The sequence below is a fragment of the Apis laboriosa genome, unplaced genomic scaffold (genome assembly GCF_014066325.1).
Source record: "Apis laboriosa isolate Shangri-la unplaced genomic scaffold, ASM1406632v1 scaffold202_cov151, whole genome shotgun sequence".
NCBI classification, from domain to species: Eukaryota; Metazoa; Arthropoda; class Insecta; order Hymenoptera; family Apidae; genus Apis; species Apis laboriosa.
The window spans coordinates 1-23,744 of NW_025222291.1; the positions used below are offsets into that span (position 1 = coordinate 1).

The following is a 23,744-nucleotide window of genomic DNA, read 5'->3' on the forward strand; positions in this document are numbered from 1 at the left end:
GTGGCACGTTTAATTTTTCGATAGAGAGAATTTCTTAAATGTTTTGCTTAAAATTTCGATATTTTGTTATGAATATATGATTTGGCGTGAATTAGTTTGTTGATTAATTATTTTACACATAGTGCTAACCACATCACAATTTTTCATGTATTACATAAGAATTATTATTGTTTATTTTGTTCATTGATTGAATTAAAATAATTTTTTGTTTTGCAAATATTTATTTGTTAAAATAAATTTCTTTACATGAGATTCGATTAGATTACATCGAATTTATCTATTTTATGTATTTAATTATACGATATGTATATATAGATCAATAATAGAATATTAGAATCAGTGGATATAAAATGCGATGATATATATATTGTATTGAATCTATATATATTTCGTTTTAATCGATTGAAGACGTACCTGTTTCGTGTTGTCATTAAAATTGAAAAGCGTAGTAAGGCTGGCTTTAATCTGAATGAAATCCATTGATCAAGATCGCTTTTATATTTCTGGATGCATTTAGTTTGGTATATTTAATCCAATGCAATGAAATATAAAAATAAAATCTCTTTTATTATTTATGAATTAAAATAGATAATAAGATATCATAAGGCTGTTAAAATTCAAATTTTATTTATATATTTTTTAAAGTATTTATATATAAGTATTTTATAAATTTTTGTAATTTGAAGTTGTCATTTGTGTATATTTTCAATAGAAATATATTTCTTTTTTATATATACGCTTTTTACTTAATTAAATGTGATTGGTATATTTATATTGAATATTTATATTTTATAATTAATTATTACAAATGAATTAATTAATAGTATTATATAATTTTCAATGAAAGTGTTAAAAATAACATAGATAAATAATTCATAATCAACAATCACATAAATAATCAGTTTTAAAAATTTAATTTATAAATTTTTTCTTGGGGTTTCTGATAAAATAGTGATCTAAACATTTTAAGATTAAGTAAAGATTAAACAAATAATGATAAAGTCTGGAAAAAGATAGAGAAGCAAAGGATAAAGCATAATAAAAGACGGATGCAGAATGTATTTTAATATACAAGATGAAATAAATATTTCATGAGATGACAAATTTTGTAAGACGAAACGAATAATCTCATTGTATGCAAAGGATAAGTATAAAAAAGATAAGTATGCTACCATAAAGAAAATAATAATAAAATAAAAAAAGGGCAATTATCTGTAAATATTTCACAGATAAGTAAAAGAGCAAATATAAAAAATTCTATCTTACATATTACAGCAAATAATAAATAAATTTATGTGATGCTATCTTTTTGCTACTCATATTCTCCTAATTAAAAGTCGAAATTTTCAGCCAAAACTTTTAAGAAATTCCCTCTGTCGAAAAATTAAACGTGCCACCTCTTTGCTATTCATATTCTCCTAATCAAAAGTCGAAATTTTCAGCAAAATTTTTAAAAACTTCCCTCTGTCGAAAAATTAAACGTACCACCTCTTTGCAACTCATATTCTCCTAATCAAAAGTCGAAATTTTCAGCAAAACTTTTAAGAAATGCTTTCTGTCGAAAAATTAAACGTGCCATCTCTTTGCAACTCATATTCTCTTAATCAAAAGTCGAAGTTTTTAGCCAAAATCTTTTAGATTTAGAATTTCTTAAAAATGTTCACGTGCTACCTTCTTTTCAATTTTATTCTCTTAATATAAAATCGAAATATTAACTGTAACCTTCTAAATTTAAAATTTCTTGAAAAATTTATATATTTTCCTTTCTTATATTATATTCTTCTAATATAAAATCAAAATTTTTAATAATTCTTTGACTAAATTTAGCATGTACAAATTTGTAATGAAGGAATATAATTGCAAATTTATGTATATACTTATTTTTTAATTTTACAATATTATCAGATATTTTTTTAATAATTTTTCTAAGTTTAGAGAATTGAATATAAAATCATTAGAAGAATGCTAAAAATGTTAACAAGTGATAAATTTGTCACAGAAACGATGTCAAAATGACACTTGTGCAGAAATTATAACGAGAATAATAATGAAGACAGAGAGAGAGCAAACGAACGTCGTAGCCTCTAAATAAAATTTTCTAGACGATCGTGACTTGTTCAGTTTCAACCTCGTTTTGCGCTCCACATTTTCACCTTTTATTTGCCGGCTATCGATGGAAAAATCAATCGGCCATTTCTCAATTCGAACGAATTTACAGGAGGATTGTGCCAGTTCCACTTCTGATTCTCGACCATTTCCCTCTTCCATTATTTTTCCCTTTTTATTATATCGTCAAAATCGCGAGAGACCAAACAAGATGCAATCATCGAGCACGAAATGATAAATCCATTTAATATAACAATATGAATATAATCGATGTTCTTCGACAAATAGAGTTCTTTAAAAATCCTTTCCTTTTTCTTATTTTTATTTTTATTTATATTATAATGTTTTTATTATTATAATTTTGTTGTATTCAATTTATAATAAAAATTATTTGTTAAGTACAATTTATTTTTTAATCCTTTTGTTAGTAAATGTACATCATTTAATATATGTATGAAGGAAATTAAAAATAAAAAGAAAATGAAAAAGAAATTAAATGTTAATTTCTAATTTATCTCACTCATCTATCTGAAGCTTGCAAAGAAATAAGAAGTTTCTACTTCTTTTATTCTCTTTTATTATTTTTCCTCTCTTTTCCTATTTTATTGTCAAATTAAAAGCTTTAAATAATCATAATTTAATCTTATTCTCTTCTAATAAAAATGAAACTAATAAAATTTATCCTAATTTAATTTATTTTATCTATTTTCATTGAGATAAAATTTATATCCTTATAATTAATTCCTTTTCCATTCTTTTTTTCCTATCCATTTCAAAAATCACAAATGAAACTAAACAGCATATATTATCATCATTAATTCAAACTCGAAACTTAGGAGTTAAATAGTAATAAGGAGTTAAATAGTAATAAAATCATTACACTTATTTAAGATATATTTTCTAAACAAATTGATAAACTGCAATTAATCTCGTTCCATATTCACCACGCTGTAATTAATATTTCAGTCGGAGCTCGTTTAAATTTTGCACTTGTGTTTTCACGTCTCGAAGCAAAGTAGTTTTCTTTCCCAGTTACTTTTTTTCCTTTATTTCGCAGCAGGATTGGACCTTTTCGTAAATAACACGACACGTGAATGAAGTCGTTAAGGCCTATGCCTCATGTTGTTGCTGTTATTCTTGTTAATTCATATCACGAACACGTTAATTGCCAGCAAATTTTCTCTGTCGAGTTCGACTTCTATAGAATTATAAAGCTCGGTAATGAATACAGGGAGAAAGGGGGAGGAGAACTATTCTTTCATATCGTATCGTGGAAAACGAGCTGATACGGAACACTGATTCTTATTTTGCGAGAATTTCTTCAATCGCGTAATTATCGAGACCGAACGTGAGCTTACGAATAATTCTAGAAAATGGAATTCTGAAAAACTTTATTTATCATTTCTGGAAATATTCTTTATTATATATTGTAATTAATTTCAACGAAAATACTTGTTAAACTTGTTATCTCTTTCATATTTATAATATATTAATAGAGGCTTCTTGAATTTTTTTATTTATGTAATTTTATTGTTTAAAATATGATACAAAAATATATGGTAATAATGGAATCCTGTTATTAAATAATCTAATAAAAAATAATATCATTAATTATTAATTATTATATATAACAACAAATTATATTTTTATAATGGGGTAAAGGATAGAAAATAAGAATAGACAAATTTTTGATGCAATTATTTATTGAAATAATTAATTTTCAATCTCGAATCGTATATTTTCTTCATATCAAATATAAATTACAATTTTTGTCGTTGATTGCAATCCACCAATTGATAATTGATTTAATATAAATGCAATTTAAATCTTGATGCGGACAAGTAACGTTTTGTCGTAGGACCATGTATATATATATATATATATATTTATTTTTCCAATTAAAAACAACGATATATAATCGCATCATTCAAAAGTCGCTCGTTCATCTTATTAGTAATGCAATCGTTTAATTGCAATCGTTTAATTGCCTCGATTTGACAAGCTATTCTTTAATTATTCGATATCGGTATTCGGTCCATAGACTGTGATTCCATCGTCAAAGCGTTCATTGCGATATTACAATGTATCGTTGCTCCATGCATTACACAATTTCTCGTGATTCATTTCAAAGCTGTTCAACAAAAAAAAAAAAAAAGATAAAACTGGGACGACGCGCTCGAGCGGAATCTTTTTATTGGTCTCGACACTCACCATTAACTTAATAACATTTTATCGCAACCGTTTTTATTACTCCAATGATGCAAGAGTTTAAAATGTGGTTGAAAGTTTAATCCTTGCGTATCTCTTTCTCAACATTATCCTTTATGGTTGTATTCGGTCTTTTGTATAATTTATTTTATTGTTCCTATCCTCTTATGATCGTCGAATATATGAATATGAATCATTGATAATGTGGATCTTGTATTCTCAATCGTGACACCTGAAAAAATGACCATGATTAATTTTAATTGATCTATGAGTTTATGAGCCTTTCTCTACAAACAGTTAATAATAGAGTATTGAATAATCATATTGAAATAAATAAATGCTATAAATTTATTATATAATATTTTTCGTATAAGTAATTTTGATTAAAAATAATCGAGATTTATTCGATATTTATTTATATTGATATTATTTTTAAGGAAATTTTAATAAAATGATTTTTAGTGCTTTATTTTGATTATATTGTAATATTAATTGTAATATTGTTTTTTTTTTCTTACTTTTTTATCATTAAAAAAGGGAAATATGATTTAAAAAGACTTGGAAAATATTGGATTTTAATTTTGAAATTGCATTTTTTATATTTCAGAGTATGTATTAATTATTCTACTCAATATCTTTTACTGATCAATCTTTTATTTGGAATTTTCTTATTTAAAATTTTCTAATAAATAAATCTCGATTATTTTTAATCAAAATTACTTATACGAAAAATATTATATAATAAATTTATAGCATTTATTTATTTCAATATGATTATTCAATATTCTATCATTAACTGTTTGTAGAGAAAGACTCATAGGTTATTCACGAGCTTTTACAAGATAAATGATGATATTAGTAATTCTCGATCAGTTTAATAATGAGCCTTTACAAAATAAATGACGATATTAGTAATTCTCGATCGATTTAATAATCCTCTTTGACTCGCTTGAAAATTGATCAAACTATCCTGCTTTTGTGTCAACAAATATGAAAGATAAGAGGAAATATGAATGAATATGGATCCTCGATAAATTTCATTCGATACATGGAAGAAATCATATGACACAGGAATTTCACAACGTGCGACAATTATGCAAATAAAATTCATATTTCAACTACAGTGAAATTCTTGTTTTTGAATGATCAATAATATTGAATATGTAATAAAAAGAATTGTGAATCGATACTTTTCATCTTGTATTCAATAGAATCTAGTTGAATCGAAAAGAAAAAAAGTAAAAAAAATCAAAGAAAAAAGAAACAGGAAGCAGAAACCAACAACGGAAAACCAAGAAATCTGTGATAACTCGAATGATTTATAGAAGGAGGGAAAATTCCAAACATGGAATAAACGAAAAAGAAATAGTAGTAAGATTTATTCTTCGTGACGTCCATCTTCTTTTCTTTCTTATTTTTTTCTCCTCTTGGTTTTCAAAGAATGTAAGCCAGTCTAACGACGAGTACTTGTTATTATTATTGTTAAACAAACTTGAAGAACAATTGTTCATTCCTTGTAAATAATCCTTGTAAATAAATAATATTCCTTGTAAATAAATAAATCTATATAAATTGAAAAAAAAATGGTTTTAATAATTTTAATACACCAAGCCTTTGATTCAAAAGCACAATTGTATTTCAGGATGTTGAAATCCTGTCAACAGATATTTGACCAAATTTCATCTTTTCCAAAATAATAGCTAATGCTCGAGATTAAACACATAACACGCAAACGTTTGCATATTCGATCGATAATGAACTCGCGTGTTGGGCAGAATTTACAGGAATGTTATGAGCAAAGCAATGGGATTCAAATGAGAATCGATACTGGTACTGTCACGTACGAATGTCAATATAATATACATTCCCTTGGTAATCTATCTTCGTTTCCGTGGGTGAAAAATTTTTAAAATGTATTATGCAATCTGAAAATTACTATGTATAAAATAGCAAAAAGTTTGAAATCACTAATGCAAAATCCAATAATTTAAATGATTAAAAAAATTTGCTAGTTTTAAAAAAAACTTTTTATGTGTGAAATCCATTAATTCGTGATATTAATTTCAAATTGATAAGAAAATTAATTTGAAGGAAATTAAATTATTGGAAAAATAATTTGAAACTTTAGAAGTGATGAGACTTTCACGTTTTATTAAATAAAACCAACAAGAAAGCAACGAGGAAATCAAAGCTTGTTAAAGTTTCTCCAGATATTCAAAATTGACTAGAATATCTGGAACTGCTAAGAATCTTACTTAACAGTTATTATCTCATCAGACTTCTTCTATCTTCCAAGACTTCCTATATTATCTGCTGCAATTCATAAATATTCCAAGATTTAATTTTAAGACCAATGATAACTTACGTGAATTTTTTAATTTCAATTTTAAATCACAATTTTTTTTTTTCATGTATTTCTTCTCTTTCAAAAATTGATCAATCAAATTGTATTAAATTATATAATTACAGGTACCTACCAGCCACCCAGCACGATTGTTCTCTTTCATGAACCCTCTTGCCATTCAAATCTGGCTATACGTGCTCGCCGCGTACGTCCTCGTCTCGGTGATGATGTTCGTGGTCGCGAGGATCAGCCCCTATGAATGGAACAACCCTCATCCCTGTCACGCAGGCTCCGAAATGGTCGAGAATCAATTCTCGTTGGCCAACAGCTTTTGGTTCACCATTGGCACTCTGATGCAGCAAGGTAGCGATTTGAATCCCAAGGTATGTAATCGAATACCTCGTTATCTTATGATGTAAATTTTTCCCATCGTCGGGAAGAATGAACAATGGAATAATTAGAGAATAATAAATGAAATTTATTACAAACGACGAATTACAAATTTTTCGAAAATATCGAAATAAATTATCCGCTAGAAGAAATTTAAATTAAATTTGGAAATTTTAAATGAACCTTGGACTATCGAAAAAATGGGATTTTTTTATTTGAAAAAATAAAATAGGGAGGCAAGTTGAACACGAAATACTTACATCTAACATTCAATTGATATTATTGAAACAAATATATATCAAAAATTACAACGAAATTGTAATTAATTCAAATAAAAATTATTAAACTCGATTGAAATTCCTTCTCTCGATATGCATATTATAATATATTGAAAAAATATGGAGTAATATCGTAAAATAGAAAATCTATTTTAATTTATTTTATCTGGAAACAAAAATAATCAATGTATTTGTATTGAATCGATGACTGAGAAACACAGATAGAATATCTGATGCGTTTCTCGTCTCGATCAATGTCTGTCGCGCGAAATAAAAGTCTTATCGTATCGAATTTATCGCGAATCATGTTCGTTCGTGCCAAGAAATTTTCTTACTGATTTCTGCAAATGATGTTAACATAGTGGAATAAAACTTTATAATATACTAAGCAAACGTGTGATTTCAATTTCATGAGAATCATTAATTCTATAACTATGAGCTAAAATTCGTGATGCAAAAGATGAAAATCAAGAACAATAAAATTATGCATTAAAGATTTCGAATTTTCTTTTTTTTTTGAAAAAGTTAAATTTGAAGATTTATCAAATACATTCGTTCATAATATTTGTATGAATAAAAAATTATATTTTTTTTATATAAATTCCTCCATCCAATTCTCTGCTTAAAATATTGGTTACACATAATTGGTCAATCAGTGGACAGCTATCAAACATGTTGATCATTGGACACAGTTAAACAGTCAACAATCAAGCAAATACACGAGTTGACAAATAATCAGATACGCGAATACCTGATCAATAATACGCATAAGAATTAAAAATTGAAATATAATTCAAAACATCGAGTTATTGATCATGTAAAACGACCACTGTATATTTATACATTAATTTTATTTACCAATCAAAAAAAAAAAAAAGAATGCAATATCGTTGCAATTTTTCAACGAAAAGATACTGTGCAATTCGATACAAGATTCAATACGTATTTCGTTATATTTCTAACGATAGAATACACATGAGATTGCACTTTCCGCTGAAGAGAATGTAACGCAGATGAGCAACGCGATGCCATGCAATTCGGCAGATTAATATTTCTAACTCTAATACAACGCATACGAGAGTGCACGTGATCCTACTACTGGGAATACAAAGACACTGGATCGTGCTTACAGTGTCTCCTAGACAAAACCGCAACGTAGCATCGTTCGTCTGCATCAAAGCTTATTGTCTCAAATTCATTATGAACCGTCGCGTTTATTTATGCCAAGAAAGCTCGTGAACACGTTTCACGTTCCACGAATTTTAGCAAATAGATACGTTCAGAGATAAAAAGGGCTTCAATTTTCTAAAGCTGAAATGTCACACGTAATGTTGAAGATAACTATTCTGCATCGTTTCAAGTTTGAATTTGCGATTTCATTTGTTTAAAAAATCGTAAAGAAATCTCATAGACGATTACGTTTGTAATAAAATTGTATTATAAATATTAATTTATTAAAATCTAATTTTGTGTTGATATTTCATTTGTAATATTTTTTTTTTCCTTTAGGATTAATAATGTTACAAGATTCTAAAAAAAGAATTATTGTTTCACTTATTGCAATCATGACATAATTAAATATTTCCAAAAATTTTTTTGAATTAATAAAAGAAAAATCATTATTATATTATACATTTTAACGATAGAATTCTAATAAATAATTTTATTATTTTACTTTTAAAAATTAGCATTCTCTTCTGAAAACGTCCTGGAAACGTCACTATTCTATTTGATTACGATCTCTAAGCTCCGTTGTAACCAAGTCGAAGAAGTAATATTGTTCGATTGGCGGTGACGTGGAACGATGGCGATTGAATCGTTTCATTAAGCAGAGTGAATTCAACTAGTCTCTAGTCTTCAATTGGCGGTCTTATGGAAATTGAATTGTATTAGAGAGATAATGGAATCTTGAGAGGAAAGTTCAGTGTCTCGAGTTTATCGATGAAGTTATGCGATACGGAGTTGACTCCATTATATTCCGAGTATAATCTACGCGGAAGTGTAAAATTTTTATTGCTAAAGCGTGCCAAAGTTTATTTCGAATGTTAATAAAATTCGAGACGGTGAAATATTTTGCGGTATCCTAACTTCTTAACCACGATTTCCTGATAAAGTTTGGGAACAGAAGAACACGAAATCGATGGAGAATAAAGTCAATACGCGATGGTGTAAGGATATTAAATTTTGGTAAATTTGTTCAGGCAACGAGCACGCGAATCGTGGGCGGCATATGGTGGTTTTTCACCTTGATCATCATATCCTCGTACACGGCCAACCTGGCGGCGTTTCTTACCGTGGAAAGGATGATAACTCCTATCGAAAATGCGGAGGATCTCGCCAGTCAAACAGACATCGCGTATGGCACCCTGGATAGCGGAAGTACCATGACCTTTTTCAGGGTAATCTTTTGTTTGCTTGAAAAATAATAATTTTTTTTTTTTTAACCTATAATTTAACATAATTATTTGGAAATAAAGTATTTGATATTTGAACACGATAGGATATCGATAAATGAAAAATAAAATTAAAGGAAATATGTACGCGCGTTTATGAATGTAAAACAAATCAAGTAATTGATTGTTAAATTTTACATTACAATTTTACTTCGTACAAATACTACAAAAAAAAACTATGAATTTTCTATAAAATCCATAAAATCGAATTAATTAAACCTAATAAACAAGATCGATTACATAAAAAGTTAACTTCAAGCGAAAAATTCAAGATAATTTTTAAATCAATTTAAAACTCACGCCATATTATTAGTAAGATCATTATAAACAATTCTTTTTCAGAAATAAATATATATACCACGATAATTTACTTTAAACCTCGCTTAAATCCTATTAAAATTACGAAAACTTTGAATCGCTCTAATTCCGAAGATAATGACTTCTGGTCAACGAGTGAACGATCATTAGAAGCGCAGAATATTGCCCTTTAAAATGCTTGTTCATTTATTCCGATACGACTTCCCGTTCCCAAGATATCATCGTGTAAAGAGAAAGTAATTTTTAATCATTTACCTAAAATATGATTAAATTCTATTAAAATTAGCAAAACTTTGAATCGCTCTAATTCCGAAGATAATGACTTCCGGTCAACGGGTGAACGATCATTAGAAGCGCGGAATCTTCCCCTTTAAAACGCTTTTTTATTTATCTCGATATGACTTCCGGTTCCCGAGATATCATCGTGTAAAGAGAAGAGTAATTTTTAATATCCCTCCTTGTCGCTTACTCGGACCTCTCGCTCGTACCTCGTGTCGCTGACCTATCCCAAACTGCAGACAAGTGGCAGACGCGATTCCTGGAAGGACGTAGTACGCATTTCCAGGAAAAAATGTAGGTCAGGGATCCATTCATAACTTCTGCATTGTGTCCAACGCTATGGAGACTTTAAATCCTTATATCTCGGCAACCAATTGAGATATCGAGATAAATCAAAAAGGGATTTTAATGGTATGGTTTTCTCTATTTCTTGAGTGGATTTTGATCATAAAATTTTTACATTTTTCATCTGAAAATTCGAAGTCTCATTTGAAATTTTGCATGATTGGAATGGTTTAATATTTGACGTAAAGTACATACAAACTTAAATTTATTTAATTTCACTCACCTTTTATATTTGTATAGTACAAATAATAAATATGTAAAATAAAATTATAATATAAATATTATTTTAATATATCGCAATATACTTACATTAATATATAAAACTATACAATCATTTTATGCAAAGAAAAATATTGAAAAAATATTGAAGGTTATGATATGTATGTGTGCTAAAATAGTGTTCCCTTTTCAACTTACCTTATATGGAAAAAGTTTTTTTAACAATATCAAAAGAGATCCAAAAATAAATTAAGAAACACTAATTTTCCTTTGATAATATAAAGTAATAACGCGAATAATCCTTAGGATTCGATGATCGAGACGTACAAGAAGATGTGGCGATTCATGGAGAATAAGAAGCCATCAGTATTCGTGCCCACTTACGAGGAAGGGATCCAGAGGGTTCTTCAAGGTGATTACGCTTTCTTAATGGAATCCACTATGCTGGATTACATCGTGCAAAGGGATTGCAATCTAACGCAAATCGGTGGACTTCTGGATAGCAAAGGATACGGGATTGCCACGCCTATGGGTAAAATATATCTTCCTCTATTTCTACAATCTCTGATGTTTTAACATTCGCTTCTCTTGTAGGTTCTCCTTGGCGTGACAAGATATCTCTGGCGATTCTAGAACTCCAAGAGAAGGGAGAGATTCAGATGTTGTATGACAAATGGTGGAAGAGTCCCGGTGACACTTGCATGAGAACGGAGAAAGGGAAGGAGAGCAAAGCGAATTCCTTGGGGGTAGACAATATAGGTAATCCTAGGAAAATATATTTCCAAAATTTCATAATTTATATTCCATATTGCTTGAATATAATTTCTATTCAACACATCCAATTTTTTCTTTCTTTGTTTCGACCGTTTGTCGCGACCCACTTCACACAAATCGCGTCGAACCTCTTCGACCAGCGAGAAATCCAACAAAAAGAAGTCCTGTTCGGGATCAGGGCTAATGAATTTTTATATTTGCCTAAAGTTCACCTTCTTGTGTTGCTTTTTAGGCGGAGTATTCGTTGTACTACTGTGCGGACTGGCGTTCGCCGTGGTGATCGCAATTTTCGAGTTCTGCTATAATACCAGAAGGTCGCCACCGGAACAGGTAAGTATTTCATCGAAAAACCACTTCCCGATAGAGTCAAAGATTTAATCCTTAATCAACTGATAACCAGATTTTAAATAATGTAAACATATACGAGAAGACTTTGTGGTTGTTGTTCTCAAACTGATAAACGAAAGAGTATTAAGAAAAAAAAAAAAAAAAAAAAGAGAGAAGATAGTGGAAATTTTTACATTCAGTGAGAATAATGCATAGCGAAGAGTCAGTTGTTAAGGATTAAAGAAAAAAAAAAAAGATGGAAAAGAAAAAAGGAGGAGTAAATATTGTTGCACAAGACACTTATTTGCACGTGACAGTAGAATATTTTTCTAATGATTTGTCGCGAATCGTATCGGCAAGGATTCGAGAACAGATCGTGGGAAAAAAGAAACTTTTTTCCAGGCATTGCCACCATCAGCTTAGGATTGCATGTATTTTTGTCACTTTTGTGTTCCATTTTGTGGCCCACCGTGGATTTTTCCGCGAAGCAGCATGAACTCATCCTTCACTGAAGCATGCCAACCAACTGCGAATGCACGAAGCTCAGTTGACAACCAAGGTCCGTTTTTTTTCTCTCTCTCTCTCTTTCTCTCAAATTTCGTTGTCTCGCATAATTCGATTCTACTCGTTCACTTTTTCAACGTTTGCTTGTAGTTGCACGTAATTGGTATCTCGTATCCTATACAGAGTGTGAAAAAGAACTTTTCGATACGCTTTGATTACGATACCTTTTTTTTTTTTTTTTTTTTTTNTTTTTTTTTTTTTTTTTGATTTATTTCTAAGTCACAGCAAGCAGAAGGAGGACCCAATTACTGAACAATCATGTATATATATATATATTTTTTTTTGAAATGAATGTACCTTTTTTCCTTTCGTATATATTTATTTTTTAATTTTTGGGGAGATTTTTAGAATGCAATGAAGATTCTGTTTCATATTTAATTGAATAATACTTCTCTTGTTTTTCGATAATTTAGCCAGGGAAAAAATTGAAAATTACCTACAAAATTATTTCACCGAATATTCGTTAAACGGACTTTGTTTTTTATGATTTTACAAACGCAGAGAGCTCCAGTATCGATACCAATCTCTTCGGATTCTCTGCAAGGAATCTCGCAATCCATGCAACAACAGACGCAGCAACAGTCGCAACAGCAACAACAGCAACCGAATCAGCAACAGGAGTCTCTGTGCTCGGAGATGGCGCGAGAACTGTGCCGCGCGTTGCGATGCCACGCATCCTCGAGGCGGCGACGCACCTGCGAGAAATGCTCGACCCATGTGCTCGGCTATCCGCCGGACAATCCCACTGCCACCCCCCTCAATGGGATGAGATCGCAAGTTAGTAATCAAGCAGATGAATTTTTTCAAATCGTCTAAATAATTGAAATCAAAATCTTTAAATATAAAGCGTATTCATCGTAAATTTTAAACAACAAAGATAATTTTTCAAATAACTGTAAAGTGATGATCATTGAATTATGGATGTAACTTTCGAATTACCTTGAAAGAAAGTTTTTTAAATCGTTTAGAGAAAATTTCGAAATGAATTTCGTGCGTGATGTTGAATTGCATACTCGAATAAAGGCATGATTATGGAAATAAAAATTTTGAAATTGAATTAAATTCTCCCTAAATTGCAGAGAAGCAGCCTGGGTGTTCCCACAGTCGAACTGCCGCCACACGTCCACATGCATCATCACGCGCCACCATCACACGACTACGATGGAACTTAACTCATGAACCTCGTCGCACCATTGCGATCTTTTAGGATCTAACGAGCAAGAAAAAATGAACTGAAGAATAGAAGAGAAAAGAGTACAACCGAGGAATAAAGTCTCTTTTTTTTTTTTCTTTTGAACAAAAAGAAAAGAAAGAAAAGTGAATAAGAATTAGAAAGATCGACAAGAAAGTACAAAAACGCATCAAGTGGCAGCGAATCAAAAAAAAAAAAAAAAATTGAACGGATCAAATCGATCAGAGATTCGTCCTTTCCATTTTTTTTCTAGAGAACGAGGTAGTTATCCCGTCGCGGATATCACGTCGATAATCACCCAAAGAGAACGAACAATTTGCACAATTTCTGATACCGAATGCCCCGTCGTTGTTCCGCGTCGGAACACGAGCGGAGGAAAATAGTTCTCGTATTGTTATATCCACTCCCTTTTCTCACCGAAATCTCACCGAAAGAAAAAAGAAAGAAAGAAAAAAAAAATGGACTCGTTTCACTTTCTACCGTAGAAGCTGCACCGAAGACGATTGTTCGCACATTGTTTGATAATAAAATCGCGGAGCGGAGGGATCGATTGTGGAGAATAAAGAAACGAACAGATATCTATCCGAGGGAAGATAAAAATTGAAAATAATTTTTTAACAATTCTCGACAAGCTATCTATCTTTTTTTTTTTAAGCGTCCTATCTAACAAGTTTGTTTCCTCGATTCATTTGTCAAGATACAGGAAATTTTTTAATTTGTAAATCAAGTTGAAAAGATTGGATTTTCCCCGTAACAAGAATGTTATGAGATACGACGAAAACATTGAATTTTATATTTCGAAATATTAGATAGGAAATTTTAACTAAGATGGATAGCTTTTAGAGGCGTTTAATTTACATGTAGTAGCTATAAAAAGTATTTATCGCATCATTATATTTATATACCAATTAAACAGATCTAAATATATATATATATATTCTCTTCGTTTAACAATTTATTATTGAAAAATAGAAATATGTGCGAATATTTTTTCTAGCCACTATACGTATAACCTAAAACACGATTAAATTTCGATCGATCCCTGAAAAATTACCTGATGATGGAGCCTGATGTACACACCATTTTCAAATTTTTCTAACCACTTTGTACAAACCAAGATGGAGTAGGAATCTAAGTAGAAATCGAATCGAGATAAATAAAATAATCGTATTTTTTAATTAGAATATTTCTCCTTCGAGGAAAAATCGAGTTGAGAAAATGAGAAACTTGAACTTTCCTTCCATTCGCGGCCAAGATAAATTAGCGTATCCTAGATTTCAGGCACGATTCGATGCTTCCTATATTTTTCACGCGATAAAACGACGCGCGATCGATCGTAGAAATCGGAACGATCACGAAAAGGCTTCGTTTCTTCTCTTTGCCTTTTTTTGCGTGAACGAACCGCACCGTAACGAAAACGTAAACGAATTTCTTGCATACTTAATATACACACATATATATCACACACACACACACACAAACACAGATACAGATCCGTGTAAATACCGTGGCGGCACGCGCGAAAGTAGACGATCCCATTTGCGAATATTTTAAAAAAATAGAGGAGGCAAGGGAGTAATTGTTTAGCGTTAAAGGAAAACAAAAAAAAAAAGTACAACTAAGTAGACGTTTGGTGTCATTTCACGTGTGTATATGCAGATAGACGGCGAATAAATGTAAAGACAAGATGATGGACACGGAAATGATTCTTTTTCTTCAAACCTTTCCTCGTTTTGGGATTTTTTGACTTTTTAATTTTTTTTTTTTTTTAATATTTCGATTTTGTTTTGTTAGATTGATATTATATAGTAATAATAACAATAGGTTGAAAACGAATAGAATTATCATTGCGAGTATACAGGATTACAAACGATTTTACGTATTCATTTTAAAATACAATAATAAATTTATAATATAAAATTAGGAAGAAATATAATTGATATTGTGAGATTAATAATATTATTATTACGTGAAATTTTCTCGTATTCAACAAACATAATTACGCATAAATACGTTTTAAAGAGTAATTAACTATATATATGTATATATTTGCTCGTTAAAATTTTTTTTTATTTTTTTTCTTTGTTATATGTGTAAAATTAAAGTATAATCAAAGTATTTTTTTTTTTTTTTTTAAATGACGAACGTGTTAGAGAGAAATTAAAACTAAAAATTTTACAAAAATTATATTTTGGATATTAAATTTAAAAGATAATTTAATTCACACAAATCTAATTTCTTCGTTCCATCCCGATGAACATTATAAGTGAATAAAAATTTGATTGATCATGTACACTTTCTCTTTTTTTTTTCTTTTTTTTTTTTTTATATAACATCATTTATTAAGGGATAAAATAAATGACAAATAACATATCACTTATATGAAACTATAACATTTCTTAGTGTTCATCATTCGTTATGATATAAAAGAAATCACATCACATACGACCCTCCACATACTTAACACTTTCACAGCTAGTTGTCAGCTCGATTCGCAGTACCATCTCTCATCCCTCCTTCTCTTTTTTCCTTTTCTTCGAAATTTTCGAAATCTTTTAACAATATCTTTTCAATCAAAACATCAAAATAGATTTGTATTACATTGACGGAAGCTAAAGAAATCTCGAAACGCTCTTTTTATCCTCGAAATAATTCCATCGTGAGCCTCGAAGCGAGGAATTTAGGCGACTCACGCCACGGTCTATGATAAGATTAGGCGTCGACCGCGTCGCTTAATCGAATCAACGTGACTGTGATGTTACAGGCGGAGTCGCGCGATTGGAATTCTCGCGAGTTTTTCTTTGGGGATTTGAGGAAGAATCTTTGTATTCGAGCGAGCTATAAAAGATTAAAAGAAGATAAAAAGAAGAAACGAAGAAAAAATATATATATATATAAATGAAATATCGAAAATAGGAGTTACGGCAGATTCGGGCGGATTCGAGCTGACACACAAGCGTGCCTACTTCTCTCGACGACGATACAATAATAATAATATAACCGACTGAATCCATTTGGAAGGGTCTAGTCAAATCACTTGTAATTATCACACGATCATACTCGACACGGTGGCATGTAAATGTTGTTCCATTATTTTTCTTTTTTTTTAATATTTTTTTTTATTTATTTATTTTTTTTTTATTTTCTTTTTATACGATTTTCACCTTTTTCTATTGTAATATGCATGTTTATTTTATTTTTATTATTACTTTTTTTTTGTGACTTTCGGAGGTGGCTCGAGCTCGCAATGCGAACACGCGATTTGATGAATGGGTAGATTTTCCCGAAAAATACACGTTCTCTCTATATAAGATGTGTGTGAGTGTGTTTGAGTGTGTGAGCCTGTCGATCTATCGTCGAAATTTTAAGAAAAAAAAAAAAAAAAAAAAAAAAAAAAAAAAAAAAGGAAAAAAAAGAGAATGAAACGAAATAAAATAATTATTATTATTAAAATTAATTATTAAATAATTAAGAAGAAAGCAAGGAAGCGATACACATATAACGCGTGTTATGTATGTATGTGGTGTTGTATCTAATCTTGCAAATACCTCGCTCTTACTTTTCGATCGAATACTCTCCGAGTCTTTATTTTTTTTTTTTTTCATTTTTCTCTTTTCCTCGTCCACCTCCACAATTTTTTTTTATTTTATCATTCTTTGCGCTGTCTTTTTTTTTTTTTTCCCTTTTTAAATCGAGGCGTCAAACTTCTAAATCCCATTCTTGTGACGCGATCCTCTCGCCGTTCCTTATTTTAAAATAAAACGCGTAAAACCGGGGAAACCGAAAAAACTATTTCGAGTCTCCATCCAGGTTTCCTTAGCTTAAAATAAAAAATAGTAGAGAAATAAATGGTAAAAATACACGCCGCCGTCATATTGGCGAGAGAGAATCGCGCCAAAAGATCGGAGAGGGAGAAATAAAAAGAAAATTATCAATGAAGATCGTTATCTCCTCGCCCAACCTTCTTCCTTCTCCCCATTTCTCGCTAATAAAACGACAATTTCCTTCTTTCTCTCTAAATCTAACAAGCGTGGAGCTTCGTTTCTCGCTCCTCTCTTTCTCTCTCTCTCTTTCTCTCTCTNCTCTCTCTCTCTCTCTCTCTCTCTCTCTCTCTCTCTCTCTTTCTCTCCCCCCAAACTATTAGAATGCTTATTTACTTCATGAGATCATTACGGACGTCGATTCGTGCCGCGAACATCGCAAAACTCTTTTAATTCCTCTCATATCGCCTCGAGGCGTTCTCTCCGTCGAGTTCTCTCCGCTTTTTTTTTTTTTTTTTTTTTTTTACGATTCACAAATATTTTTGTTTTTACAATTTATAAACGAGTTGAATGTAAACGAGCTACTATGCGAAGAAAGAGAGAAAGAGAAAGGCGGGCAAATAAGAAGAAACAAGAGAGAAATATATATATATATATATAAATGTATATAAAGAAAGATGGAATGGAGAAGAAAGTGAGGTATTTAGCTCAAAGACGAATCTTTCTTTTTTACTTTCAAAAGACGGTGAATAAAATACGATGAGGAATACGATTTTTCGATGAAAATTAGTGTACAAAAAAAACGGATGATGATCGAATAAAAAGGTTGCCTCGACAAGCCTCGATAGCGAAAAAATTATCTTTGGTCAGAGAGATCTATCCCTTTCCTTTGCTTTTTTTCAAAATTTTCCTCGCTTCTTTCTTAACCGTTTACACGCCGTGTCGACGCGCTGAATCGATAAAAAATAAAAGGAATACATTAAATATTATATACATATATGCGCGTTTAAATAATTTTCTTTTTTAAATATCGCATTATAAAAAAACATTATTAAATACGAACACAATTCTCGACAAACGTTCGAGAAGGAATACATATCGAATTTTCCCTGTTTTTCTTCTGAAATATGCAAAACCGAGAAGAAGAGAAAGAACCGAAAGTTATTCGCGTCAAGAGTAGCGGCTCTGTAAACGATTAATCTCTCTCTGCGTTCTCTAATCATTCACAGGCAATCCATTGTGTATATATATATATCTGTGTGTACGCTATGTGTATATCACGTGTGTTCGATCATTACGTGAAAGAAAAGAATAATTAATCGAAGGGGATAAAGAGAAAAGTACGGAAGAATGCGGTGAAGACAAGGAGAAAAAAATGAAAAAGAAGAGAAAGAGAGAGAAAGAGAATTGTAGAGATAAATGAATCGTCAAAGAAACGTTGAATACTGTAATAGAGTAACTCGTCATTTTCCCTCGTGGTTTCGTTCGCTCGTGTGCTACGGCATGACTAATCAAACGACTTCTTTTTTTTTTTCTTTTTGTAGATTTATAAGAATCTATCGAATCTTAAAGATTTCTTACAGAGATTGTCACCCCTCAAGAAATATTTCGATATTCGTTAAATGAAACATTGAGGTGTACACATCTTGAAAATTATTTGACAATTTCTCTAAAAAAAATCTTCTCGAAACGATGAACGAAGAATAACGTATACAGCGAAGAACGAACGAAGAAAACGCTCGATGGCGCCATCTCTAATCCCGTCTACGTCTAAAAGATCGTTTCTAAAAAACGATCGACGCTCGCGAGACTCGCTCTTTGATTAAACTTTTCAAGTGATATGTGGGGACGTTGTTGAAAACGCGTCGCTGTTGGTCGAAAAGTCTAAAGGTGTGTGTGTGTGTGTGTGTGTGTGTGTGTGTGTGTGTGTGTGTGTGTGTGTGTGTGTGCTTGTTCGCTGCTTCAATCGTAATTAATTAATTTCTCTTAATACCGTCGGATCCAGCTGTCCTCCTCCACCTCTTTTCCTCTCTCGATCGCGAATCGGTCGCTGCACAACTCCACGAGATTTACAAAGAAAAAAAAAATTTGTTTCCCTTAAACGAGCGTTTAAATCTACAGATTGGACAGATATCGAATCGATTTCGCGTTAACTTCTCGGCCAATATGCGATCGAGAGAAACATGCGACCAACACTCTTCCATAGAAACGCAATTACTCCGAATCATATATACGATAATTTTCAGAGCGCGCATATACACAATTACATAATTAAAGAGACACCGTTAATTTACAAACGCTACACGTATATCTCAGATGTTTTTTTCTTTTTTTTTTCTTTTTTTTTTTTTTATCTTTTTGTCGTTTTGCTCTCCCTTCTTGCTCTCTTTCGTGCAAATATCGATAATACAATCACGCGCGCTCCACTCCTCTCTCTTTTTTTTTTCGTAAAACGTATAGACGCTTTCGTATGTACGCATGCGTACATACAAATATATATATATGTATATATATAATATTCATATATATAATATATATCAGCCCTTTTTTTTTGTTTCTCATCTCGATAATGCATATATGTGTTATACATCTATTTTATATATATATAATATGCGATCACAGACACGTGTAATTCGCGTGTATAGAGTTTGCTTATTTCTTTTTCCATTCTACTTCATTTTTTTTTTTTTCTTTTTGTGCCACACGTTCTCTTCCGTGTATACCTTAACGACTTAATATGGATTTGATTTGTTTAAACAGCCTCTCTGTCCTTCTTCTCGCACATTAATGCCGCGCGTACGTTCTAATATTTTTTTTTTTTTTTCTAACCATTTTTTGATGATCAGAAGGGGCGAACATATTTATTCTTATTAAATGTTTCTCTTGTTCTCTTCGCTTTGTCTTCTTTTCCTACGAGCTTCCTACGTCGTTATGATAAAACAACGTTACGCGAAAGGCATGAAAATTCGTTGATAAAACGCACGCGCGTAAACGGACAATCGTTTCGAGTCTTCGTTCTCTTATTTCTTTTTTTTTTTTTTTTATTTGTTTGTTCACGATCGTTCGCCCCTTCGCTTGGTCCATGCCATTTATTTCTTTCTTTTACGTCGTTTAAAAATCGATTCGACTCGCGAACGCTGTACCATCGTTATACCAAAAAGATTGAACGCGCGACCACGTGAGCAAGTTTAGCCGCACGTTTTAAGCTCGTCGAAAGACGCCTGGCCTTCGGACAAAAAGGGACGAAGAAATTTTGTTTGAAATGTTTGGTACAGCGCGCGCGACTCACGCGCCTCCTACTATGTACTTGTTTTCTCCCTCTTTATCTTCTTTTTCTTCTTCTTCATCTTCTTCGCTCGATTTTTCGCTCGAGAATGATACATTGTCGCAATATTTCTGGGTTGGTGACAGTAGCGCCATGATCCATCGTAAATAAACACAGCCGATAGGCATTGCTTGTCTCTGCGCATGCGCGCATCCCAGCGGCCCGCCAAACTGCGACGATTTGAAATTAACCGCGCCTCGGGGCCGCACATGCGCTCGCGCGCAGATCGTCCTACGATCTAAAGACTTCGTTTTTATCACACCTGTGCTTCTCGACACACACGAATACGACGAAAACGAAGGTACACTTTTTTGTCATTTTTTTTTTTTTTTTTTTTTTTTTTATATTATAGCTTTCTCGTTATACGATAGTCAATGAAATTAAACGAGGTTAAAACATATATAATATGTACAGCGCGAAACGCGGCCATAGCGCGAAAGACAAACTGTTCCTTTTCCTTTCTTTCTTTTTTTTTTTTTTTTCTTTTTTTTCCTTCCATTTGCATTCTCGCTTCTCCTCGCCGCATTTCATCCTCGTCTCTCGCACGTGTCGCGCTGTCTGACCGGACAAATCGGACGAGGACGGCGATGAACGACGAGACCCGTTCGACAATTTGGCCATTCCCATAATTTGAAACATAGTGTACTAATACATTTCTTAATTTATCCTTACGATTAATTGCAGTGCCGTATCAGCAAATCGTCTCGATATACAAAGTACCGCGAAGAAAGACGGACACCCGCACTTCTCTCCCTTTCCCCTTTATCCCAAACTTCATGTTTCGCCCTCTAAACGCGTTAGTTAGTAATAAAACATAGAAAAAGGAAAATGAAACATAGAAAAAGGCGCATAAAAAAAAAAAGGAGGAATCGCGCACATACTGCAATAATCACTATATCTTCTATGGTACACGTGTGCGAGTGTTGTAAAACGGAAAGCGGGAAGGTACATCGTCGAAAAGCGTCTAGATATTTCCAACTCTATCAAAAGATTGCTATGGTCGGGGTAAGGGGTAAAAGCTTCAACAGATCTGAAACGATATAACGAAACGCGCAAATAACAATCTACTACACAAGATATTCTTCGCGAACATAGAAAAATACGAGTGTCTATTTACAAAACAAATGATAAACCTTTCTCTCTCTCTTTCTCTCTCTCTCTCTCTCTCTCTCTCTTTCTCTCCTCTTCTGTGCTTGTCTGTTCAATGTTTCGGTTTCTCTTTTTTTCTCCCAGGTATCCTCTTCTCTCCACCCCAGATCAGGGGTTTTCAAAAAATTCGAAAAGTAAACCGTGCGGAAAAAAAAAAGCGCATCCGCGTTCCCGGAAGTAGAAACGGTTGCGCGCCAAATACAATAAGACAGCTGTCGAATGATGCGCCTCGAACGATCCATCAGAGACGAAACCATCGATAGCCTACCATCGATTCAAGGATGGGTGATAATTATTCTTTTTTTTTTTTTTTCTTGTTGCCGTGATCGATCAACATTCGTCGGTGTATATACGACGCATATCGCGTCTAATTTTTCTCTCTTCTTCCACGCGTCCCGCGATTTTCCCTCTCGTTTCGATTGCTTCTTCCAGATTCAGCACTGACTCATCAAAGAATTCTCGGTCGTTTAAAGTTACGAGCAAACGGCGGACACCCTGCAAACGATCTTTCACAATGGACAACTTGGGCCGCTTTTCCCCTCTCTTTCTCTATACGTGTGTGTGTGTGTGTGTGTGTGTATGCGTTTGTACGTGTTTGTTTTGTTGTACATACGCGTGTGTACGTGTGAGTATACATCATAACTTGAGCTCCTCTCTCCTCTTATATGGATGGATAAAGATAATTGTGTGTAGATGATGGGTACGTGTGGTGAAGATAGATTCTTTTAATATACTGAATATATGAGAATCGGTGTCGCGTTCGCTCGTTCCTTTCTGTGCCGTGTGCAGAATCCGCAAAGACGACTCGCGAATATCCGTGGCGCGAGTTACACGATAAAATAAACCGACGACAAACTGACAGACAGCAAGTAGACGAAGGAGCTTAGGCGACGATGCTTCGCTTAGGTCATATATCGCATCACGGCGCGAAGCGCGTACAATAGCTCGGCTTGCATTCGTGCCTCCAGGATCATCAGGTTCACGTGGACCTGAAAGTGAAAGGATTGATTATGTAGAGTGATGATTTATGTATTTTTGTGGCACGACAAGAGAATCTTGTAATACCTTTTATTTTTCTCGTTTTAATTAATTATCTTTAAGAGAATTTGACAAATTATGCAAAATGTTTATCAAAATAATACGTATATAGGAAGAGAAAAGTTAAAATGAATATTTCATCGATCTTCCTTTTATATATATATATATATAACTTGAAATATTTTTTTCAAGTTTTATTCTTCTAATGAAAAAAATCTATATTTAATAACTAAACTATGGATGTTTATGCAAATTCGTATTTTTATGGATGCAGCTAAGAAACTTGATTCATCTGTTAAATAATACAATACGTACACTCCCGTCCATAAATCCTCAGACAATCAACAATGTTTCTGAATATAGACAAATGAAAATTATGATTGTAATGTTTTTTCAATAATATTAACATAAATTTACTTTCATTTTAAGCATCAAACAATAATGACACTTATTATTAAAATATTATTAAAATATGTGAATAGATTAATTCACAAATTGATACCTCAAAATAATTTTTGTCCATCACAAAAATATAATTTAATCTACTATGAATGCTTCAACTTCTTATTAAATTTTACTATATTAAAGAAAAAAATCGAATCGATACGAAACCTGGTATTAAAACATTTACAACAATTAATTCACGAATTTTTTTAAATTATTAATTTAAAATC

At 31.8% G+C, this 23,744-nt stretch overlaps 2 protein-coding genes across 3 annotated transcripts in view; one reads left to right on the top strand and one right to left on the bottom strand.

Moving 5' to 3' along the window:
* The first annotated feature begins 6,787 nt into the window (after window positions 1-6,787).
* LOC122712534 (glutamate receptor ionotropic, kainate 2-like) lies at window positions 6,788-15,500 on the top strand. The gene is made up of 7 exons (XM_043932261.1): window positions 6,788-7,041; window positions 9,528-9,725; window positions 11,247-11,472; window positions 11,535-11,699; window positions 11,947-12,044; window positions 13,107-13,382; window positions 13,685-15,500. Exons 1-7 carry the CDS (start codon window positions 6,820-6,822, stop codon window positions 13,775-13,777), a joined length of 1,278 nt encoding a protein of 425 aa, XP_043788196.1. The 5' UTR covers window positions 6,788-6,819; the 3' UTR covers window positions 13,778-15,500.
* A 610-nt stretch (window positions 15,501-16,110) lies between these two features.
* The window catches only part of LOC122712530 (sestrin-1), a 163,932-nt gene continuing 156,298 nt past the window's right edge, over window positions 16,111-23,744 (bottom strand). For both annotated transcript variants that reach the window (XM_043932256.1, XM_043932255.1), the window contains one exon: window positions 16,111-23,021. In XM_043932256.1, the coding sequence (XP_043788191.1) occupies window positions 22,935-23,021 (87 nt within the window). In that variant the 3' untranslated portion in view covers window positions 16,111-22,934. The remainder of the gene's footprint in view (window positions 23,022-23,744) is intronic.

Coding starts and splice junctions, on each gene's coding strand:
- LOC122712534 (XM_043932261.1), top strand. CDS start 6,820: ATGAACCCTCTTGCCATTCAAATCTGGCTATACGTGCTCGCCGCGTAC. Junction 7,042..9,527: donor GTAGCGATTTGAATCCCAAG/GTATGTAATCGA, acceptor AAATTTGTTCAG/GCAACGAGCACGCGAATCGT. Junction 11,473..11,534: donor CGGGATTGCCACGCCTATGG/GTAAAATATATC, acceptor CTTCTCTTGTAG/GTTCTCCTTGGCGTGACAAG.